At 36.0% G+C, this 9,534-nt stretch overlaps 1 protein-coding gene across 2 annotated transcripts in view; it reads right to left on the minus strand.

Annotated features, from left to right (window-relative positions):
- LOC149302940 (multiple epidermal growth factor-like domains protein 10) overlaps positions 1 to 414 on the minus strand; it is a 43,240-nt gene extending 42,826 nt beyond the window's left edge. Inside the window, exon 1 of one of the 2 annotated variants that reach the window (XM_089481697.1) lies at positions 332 to 414. In XM_089481697.1, the coding sequence (XP_089337823.1) occupies positions 332 to 384 (53 nt within the window). In that variant the 5' untranslated portion in view covers positions 385 to 414. The remainder of the gene's footprint in view (positions 1 to 331) is intronic. The other variant, XM_089481696.1, reaches the window with a different exon arrangement.
- Positions 415 to 9,534: the final 9,120 nt, after the last annotated feature.

Here is a 9,534-nt window from a genome sequence, read left to right on the forward strand (position 1 = left end):
CCACTGGCAATGGATAGAGTACAGGGAAACGATGACCTAACACATGTTTGTATTTACTCACATTGTCACTCACATCAAACCAAGGGAATGTGCTAAACAGGTGGGAACTCAGAGACCATTTCCATACGTTATTTATGGGTGGGACAATTGTGTTTGTTTTTTTATGTGCTAACTTTAACTTTTATTTAGTAGATGGCTTTAAAGCTAGCCATTATAAAAACAAAATGTGAAAGTATGAACAGGGGGAACTTTATTTTTTATAATAATGTTAATTTCCCACGGTATTTTGTATATAACACAAAGATTTGATGTATGTTGTCAGAATTCCTACCTTTCCCAGTGACTGCACACATTTGGGTCCTCTAGATTCAGAGATGCCGCCATCCCAAGCCATTGGTAGACAATCAGTGGGAACAGGCCAAAGCCACAAAATGCTTTAGCCATCATGTTCAATTAACCAGCCAGCTAGAAAGAACAATACATTTAATTGAGTTTAGTTGTATATTAAACAAATTAGTATATGTTGATACATTGAATACAGTAATGCTCAAACTGAACAAGTTAAACTTGTTTTGTTAAGACACCATCTGGATGTTAAGCATAAGCATCTAATATAACTTACAACAGCTTTCACCCATCTGGAAACAAATGCAGCAGTATATATTAATGTGCAGTGGCTGCTTTTAGTCATTAATTCCAATTAAGTTAACAGTCATTGTGATTTGATCAATGATAATGTTTTGAGGTTAAAGGACCACACATGATGGAGGGAGAAAATGCAGAGTTCTCGCTTAATCAGCATTTCTCCTTGATGGGGGCCCCGCAAAAAACAATTCACCCTGCTCCCCACTAGGTAATATATTTAATACTACTTAATATTGTTTATTTGGCTCAAATATATGTTACTGTTTTATCTTATGTTACCAGAGACCTGTAACTGAACAAGTTGGGGACAGGACTCAGTGAAGTAGAGGAAGGGAGAGTACAGTGTGTGTGTGTGTGTATGTGTACTGTTGTGTTAGAGTCAGTGTGTGTGTGTTATAATTGATTTATAATCAAGGTCATCTTTTATCCAGACCTAAGAGTAAGAGTGTGAGAGCAACAAAAGTAAAAACAGTGGTTTAAATTTCTATTATTTTTCTTTCCTTAAAATCTAAAATGTGAGGGTCATCAGGCTATAATCAGGGTCATGTTATAGTCAAGCAAATACTGTATATATATATATATATATATATATATATATATATATATATATGTATAGCGTTAGAATCAGTGGGTGTGGGTTAGTATATTTGAATATGAGTGTATGGTATGTGTGTTACTTTATGTCATTAGCATAAGTGTGTATATCCACATATAGTGTTAGAGTGTGTATTGGCGTATAGGATTAGCATGTCTGTGCATTATCGTATGGTGTTAGCATGTGTGTGTTACTGTACGTGTTTGTAAGCATATGAGCATGTTGTGTCTGCTACTGTGTGGTGTTAGAGTGTGTAGGTGTATGTCAGTATATGATGTTATAATGCGTTTGTGTATAAGCGTATGGTGTTTTGTGTCAGGGGTGAGCCTAGGGTTAGTGGTACCTCGGAGAAGAAGAAGAGAAGCAGGAGAAATAATGTGTATGTATGTATGCTTGTAAGTGTATGGTGTGGGAGCGAGTTTGTGTTTTAGTATCTATATATGCCCATTAGTTAGGGTGGCCCCTGCTATCATAAAGTGAGCTTCTAGGAGGATTTTATGGGAATGGTAGTCTATAGTCAGCTGCTGTGAGACAGGTTGCACGCTCTTATTCTAGATTATAAACTAAAGATAGTAATGTCATCTCCCTCCATCTTTAGTATGTGTGCAATTTATAAATAACTGATAATAGTAATAATGCTAGTGACACCCAAAGCTGTCCTAGTTACATTATCTTATTCATATGCTGATTAGTCTGCAAGATCTTCACAGCAGGGACCTTTAACTCCAATAGCACATTTGCATTGTGCACCCAGATGCTTTTTGTTTCTTAAAATATTTCTAAAAAAGTTCATGAGTAAAACCAAGATAAAAATGCACACAGATTTAGATGTGTTTTGTACAGTAGGTTACAGTTACGATATGACAAACATTGGTTGTGTTATTCTCAGAAAATGTGTCTACCTGACAATGAAAATGCTCTTCATTTTTGGTTCAAAAATAAACTCCAGAGCACGAAAAAAGGGAAAAAATCTTAATATTTATTATATAAAAGGCTGCATTTTTTTTCTTTGACAACATTAGGTCTTCTTTTACTACTGTTTGCAACTGCAGATATTATTTAAAATGTATTTTAAAAAAAATAGAAATAAAGATTTTTAAAATAGAAGGTATCCAGATATAATTCATGTTCTGTTATCATTAGGATATGTATAAGGTGTCTGTGGAATACTTTATATTGCCTCTACAGTTCTAATTTTTCCCATACTAACAGCTACACTATATGGACAAAAGTTTTGGGACACTTATATAGGCTTTTATGACATCACACTCTAAATACATATACATTAATATGTAGTTGGTCCTCCCTTTGCAGTGATAACAGCTTCCACTCTTCTGGAAAGGCTTGAAATATGTAATCTAAATTTTGTTGTGATATGTTCCAGTATCTACATGACTTGTAATTGACAGTTTTTCATGGTTTTACAATGGAAAATTAAAATTTCTGTCATCAGCCCCCTGGTGAAATATTTGATTGCATTTAAAAAAATCAGATGAGTTATTAAAATTTTAAAATGCTTTCACCAATAATATCAGATATAAGGCAGTAGAATGCTGTGTTGTCAAGAGCCTAATTAACTTATTCTGGAATGCAGGAATGGAGACTAAAAATGATACAATTTAAAAAATTGCAAGCAATATAGGTTTTACTAGTAAAAGGCTTTTTATTATATATTTGAAACATCAGAGTTACTGGAATGTGACAAAGTCTGTAGAATGAACTGCTAATGAAGGGCCATCTGTTTTATTCCTTATAGACAATTTAAAATAAAGTTCTAGAAAACTTTTATTTTACAAACATCTCACAATAAACTGGTCATTTTAAGAAGACAATAAAAAATAAGTGATCAATAACAAGAGGAACAATATTGTATATAAACCTTGGCACAACCTTTGCAGAAGATAATGTCTAAAATGTAACTGAGCCATTTAAATCTCTGTTACTTAAAGGGTAGAAGTCTGTACTCCTCTTTTATTGGCAGAGTAGATTTTTTTTAAGGTCACAACAGACTAACCTTTTTGGCCCTGGTTAGCAAGGGCTTTTGAAGGCCACTGCTGTATTGCTATGCACAATATGGCTAATGCCTGACTGTCGAAATATTGTTGACCAGCCATAAATAACACACTGACTCAAGAACTGGATACAAATTGGCCACACAATTACTTAAGTGTAACATTTGTTGCCAAACACCAGAGGCATGCTAATAAACCAGTTAAATAACATTGGTTTTATAGCTATGACCTGGCAGTATTGACCACAACATCTGGTCCTTCTGGATCTCTACCAAGTTGAGGGACGTGAAGCTTTTCTGTTGCCCACTATGTGCGGTTTGGCAAGACTAGTCCATCCAAGCCCTGTTATGACAAATGATATCCAAATATACATACACAAGGTAAGAAGTGTGCAGGATACTATCCATAAATTACACTTATTGAAAAGGGTTAGACACTAAACTCAACAGATGAACCCCACACCACAACCTACTGGAATCTATAGTCAGACTCATGGCACCCTAAACAAAATGTAAGTCTGTCTGACACCCTTCAAGATGCCGCAACACCTCGACAATGGGTTACTTCCTCTAAACTGCACTGAAAGTAAGTGAATTCCTATTGTTACTTTTCACCAAACTCATGTAAAAATGTAAACCACAAAATGTTACAGCAATGAACAAAATGCAGTATCCTCACATGGATATGATGACAACAGCAAGTCTGCCAATTAACCAGAAAAAATGATATTTTACAAAAAATAAACATCACCTCCATAGTTCACTGCTGTGATATGTTTTAAAGAGGTCTAAACAGCTTGGGGTCTGAAACCTAATGATTTGAACCCACTGGATTTAGGAACCATAAAAAGCCTTTGGAGATTCTTGTCCGGTTGCAGATGTTTGTTGATGCCTTGCATAAAGCATGATTGCTATGTAATTGTAACTATTATAAGGCAATTAACAAGGCCTTCACTGAAATATTACTTTGCATTTGACTTATTTGTAACACCTGCTGTATGCCACTTGACATTGATTGGTTTAAATGGCGACTGTCACCAAACAAAAGCTCCGTTATGGAGAAAGACTGTGACAAATGTACTAACATTAGCTGCTCTAGGCGTTTATTTCCACACCAATCTTTTTATCTGGTACATCCATTGGGCGGATAATTTTGTGGATATACAAGGGTTTCCACACCAGATTTTGGGTAACAAAGAGAATGGTGTCAGGTTTATTCCATCACCGAGACCTCCGCCCACATAGTTCAGCAATAGCAACTGTGTTCTTATGTAACAGACACCACGGAAAAAGAACACTTTCTCTTGTTTACACAGAAGTTCTCTGCGTGAGACAATGCTTTTCATACTTTCTAAGATGAGAGCTCCCATATCTCCGCACAAAACAACTGGAATAGTGGTTATTATCCCCTTTATGACAATTTTTGAAAAATTAGGTAATTTGGAAACTAATATGTGATTCCTATCCAATTAGTCACATATCTTTCTTACAGATAAACGGGATCGCAGATCAGTCAGTTAGATTTCTGTTAACAGGGAAGTGTCCCCATCATGACCGTGCAATACAAATATATTTAAAAGGTGTGCATTCTCTGCCCGATTCATAAGTAGCACATTCATTTTTAAGGTGGGCGATGTGCCAATATGGTTCTGCTGTAAATATATTGTATTGTAAAATATATTTTCTGGGATCCTTAAATAAAATGATTGGGTAACCTGTGGAAAATCCAGAGCTAACTCTAGAAACTAAAATCTAAAGTCAGATAAATCCATCACACTAACAGACATATACAAGTGAGGGTTAAGCCCTATTATTTAACATCATTATTTAAAATCAGGAGGCCCCTTCCTAAGTGTTTCCCTTGTGGACCAGTGGACCAGCAGATAAAGATCTATGCGGGTAGATGGGATATGAAATCATAAAAGAGCTTAGTTATGGGCAAGGCTAGCCCAAGGGTTACTAGCTTCCTTGGCAATTTACTGCTTTTATGGACCATTTTCTGACCATGATACAATAGTGGTTGTCTCTGGCTTTGTGGCCCAACTTAATCATACTTTTGCAAAATGAATTCTATTTGGAATGTTAGTGCCTCTTGTTATTTTATTCCATAACTGCTGACAACAAGTGATACCTCATCTCCAAGCCAAGCCACAAACCAGATATAGTATGCCGTTTGCTATGTTTTGTTTTACATCCTAAATACCAAGGGTGTACTGAGAAATATTTTGCTCTGCATCTTATTGTTCAGGCTACCACAATACTATTGTATATTTCAACATTGAAATATTGAAATTTTGATGTTAAAGTCACGATATACAGTTAAATAATAATATACTGCAACATCTAGTACCTCTGTTAATGTGATAGAACCTGTCACCTAACACCTTCTACACTAATCAGTAGAGCCAAAAAATACACATAACATACATTCACAACATATAATCTTCTGTGATTCAGGCATCCTGCAAAGAGGTTGAATGAAAGGGAGCACCGTTCCGCAATATAGGACACTGAGACATACAATCATATAAGGGCATTATGTACTTAGTAGCCCTACAAGGAAGCTAACCATGCCATAGGGGCACAGATCTTTACCCCCTCCAATACAGACCCCCAAGATAAATACAAGATGAGGAAAGGAGTTTCTATAGCAAGTATAATGGGGCTCGTAATAACTGGCTCTACCCAAGTACCAGCTACAATTTACCACATAAAAACATTAGCATAAATATTCCCCTCTGTCATAAGAAGATGATCAAGAAAACTTCCAGAAATTCTGAGGGACAAAAGGTATCTCAACTTCAATAGGAGGAGACATTAGGATCTACCAGGGTGTGTGAGAAAACTGTTGAATCAAATGTATTATTTCTAACAATTGCACCAAGCAAAATTAAAATGGAATGTACAAGTCATTGTAGGTCATTAATGTTGGAACACAGCGCTAGAATTACAATAAAATCTCATTATAAAAGGACATCCAGCAACAATCCTTGTTGAAGCTGCTCCTATTGCGCATATTGGACAACAAGCTGTTCTCCTGCCTCTCCCAGTTAGTAAGAAGTTTGCTGTTACTTCAACAGACCAATAACCTCAGAGACTGTTTTTCATGAAAGATACATCAGCTCCTCTATAGTTAATTAGATGTGTCTTAAATCTGCACCGTTCAGCTAAACCGAGATGCTAATTTTACACGTCAAAATAAATAACAATGAACAGTTTGGGTTTTTTGTTTTCCTTTATTATCATTCTAGGCTTTCTGTAGCTTGTCATATTACAATTCCTCCCATAATCCTATGTACGGGATCACGTCTGCCTTTCTGTATTTAATGATAAATGATAGATGGATAGATAGATAGATTTTCATGAATGTTACTTTCCAAAGAAAGAAATCTTAAAGGTCGAATTCAACTGTACCGTCCAGTACCGCACGTTTCACATGTGGTTGATTAGCACATATAAAGATATGTAAATATAACATTTTAGATTTCCAGTAACTGGACACAAAGCCCACTAAAACATCTACTAATCTTCTTTCATGTTTTTTTACTTCCTCCGATACTTACATGGCTGTATACAGCCTCTTAAAAGCCTGATTCACAGTTGGCTTGGAAAGTAAAAAGGGATGCTTCTAACCCAATTCAAATCTTAAAGCCATTTCAAAGACAACAGAAGCTTTGAAGAAATATTCGGCACATTAAACATGACCAAAAGCCACTTCAAATCAAAAAGGACTTCTTCCTTGGTTCAGCTGTCTTTGCCACAAATTCCATTAACACAGAGGTTCTAGTTCTAACAGAATAATTGATACAGGTATTCAGACACTTGGCAACACTTAAGCAATTAATTCCTATAGTACTAAATACCACAATCCATGAAACTCTTGGTATTTATGTGTACATTTATTTATTTATTTTAATTTTCCCCATATTTCTCTATCTGAATTGATATTGCTAATATGACTGGAGGTCAGAAAACATCTACCAAACTGAAAATAGATGGGGGTTACGGGCAAACGCATTGGGGAATTCTGCAGAACCCCCACATACATCGGTAAGGGGAGCATCATGTAAATTTAAAGGGACTTTTCAGCTATTATATGCATTAAAGGGCGCATGATGTCTGGATTGAGCAATTGACCTCTTTTCCAGGCTGTTTCTATACTGTAGCTTTCAGTATATCTATCCAGACTATGATGGCTTCAAGGAGGAACATACATACTTGGCCTAACTGAATGGATGATTAATCTAGAAATAATGTAATTGGAAGCCTGAAGCTATGTACTGACTGTACAAGAAACTCTATGAGCCCTAAAGAGTATATTTTTCTTGCAGCTATAACAACACATACAAAGAAAGAGTGTGCCAGCCACCTATGGGATCACAGACAAAGGGACATCATTCATGGCTTGCTGTCTTGACATTGCAATCTGTCAAAAAAGTGTGATCCTAGGAGGACATAGAGAAATGTTTACTTAAATCCTTTAATATTTACTTCAATGTTTATACCACTTTACTCTGAACAGTTGTCATTGGCAAACAGCATCCGAGGAGAAAAGCGAAGATTAAATGATCAAGTTTCTCTTTATTTCATAACAAGCCCTACAACAGCTGCCTCTACTGGTTTTAAGCAACTGTTCCTTATGTGGACAACAAGCTTTCTGTATAAGTGAAAAGCTGACGTGGGTCATCTGCCAATGGTGCGGGCAAAAAATCACTGGAAAAGGGCCGTTCAGTACAATGGACCATTAATCGTTTTGCATGAACGGTCTTAATGAAACTGCTTATTTGCTGGCACCTCATACTTTAAAGATTGTCCAGAACGTCTCAGCCTATTAGAATATTATATAACGGGTTAATATGCTAATCTTTAGTGAATAGTTTTTTGTTATATACACCCTTACTCACCACCATTACTAAACTTGCATTTACATATGCTTAGATTGTTGGTCTGTTTTAAGATATTACTAAGCAAACAACAAATAAACTTGTCCAGTACCATCAACCCTTCACGGGTTTGGGGTTTTTTTCTTGTGTTTTTACAAGGCACCTGTTAGCAAGGGAAAAAAAAAGAAAATGTGAAAGATCACCTATATTAAAAGAAAACACCAGTTTTAAGGGGCTTGAAGGCTGGACGTGCAGGAATCCCACAAGCCTGTTATTTTTAAGCAGCTTTTACCAGCAATTAACTAACTTTTGCATTAAAAAAAAGAAGAAAACGCTTAAGTAACTGGTAGTTAAAAAAAGAAAAGACAAACAAGCAGTAACCATTTTACACAAGGGGTCGGTGCCGACAGAATATAATTATATGGATAATTAAAATCCACTGCAGTAATTATTGTACTCAGAGGCATAATGAACATTCCTTTCCTGCAGAGCTCTCCCAAGCATCATGACTTGAATAGAGCAGAGCTGTCTTCCTCCACCCTGTTTGGCACAGTGCAGGATCAAGCTGTTTTTTAAGAAACGGAAAAGAAAAGTTGCCCTTGCTTGAGTTTTGGCTGAAGGAATACGTAAGGGTTTCTAATTGAGCTCCATGCCCCGTAAAAAGAAAATGTTACTTTCATAACTTATTTTGTATATGGCCAATGAGCTTTAATGTCCGCTGTGATCGGTTGAAGGATGGTTGTTTTGTCCTAAGCCTTCCACACCATCTGTGAGTTACCAAACTTAAGCCTCTTTATTTTGTCACCCACGTCAGAAAATACCGTAACCTGGAGGAATGCATGGGAATGATGACCGTGGAAAAATGACTTGCACGCAAAAAAAAAAAATATCATGTGCTGATCATTTTTAAAAGACTCTGTAATTATAAATGTAATAAATAATGCGTGCTAAAAAGCAACTTATGGCAAACAACTACAGTAAATTATTAGGTACCCACTAAGAAATAAGGTATTTTTGGTCTTTAATTATGGGGCTAAATATAGCTGCAAAAATCCAACAGAATAATTTTTATCAAATCTTGTAGCTAATAGGTCATTTTTCATATGGGAGATCTGCTGTAGGATACCTTCTGTGTTCCAAATGACAAAACACCACAAGCTCCATAATAATTCAGATGTTTTACATTCATAAATCACTGGCAATGCCTAATTCAATAATGTAATCTAGGCCAGTGAAGCGGTTATATTATTTGTGAACTATAACTCCCATGATCCTTCTCCGATGTGTGCCAAGCCAACTTAATGGTCAGAACTGCCACATCACCTACAGACTGGTATCCCATAAGGCTTTTCATGGACAATGGAAAATTATTGCTGTTATTATTTTCTGCTGTAAACTAA

This window comes from Sceloporus occidentalis, unplaced genomic scaffold, assembly GCF_023333645.1.
Source record: "Sceloporus occidentalis isolate IW3139 unplaced genomic scaffold, rSceOcc1.0.p SCAF_16, whole genome shotgun sequence".
NCBI lineage: Eukaryota > Metazoa > Chordata > Lepidosauria > Squamata > Phrynosomatidae > Sceloporus > Sceloporus occidentalis.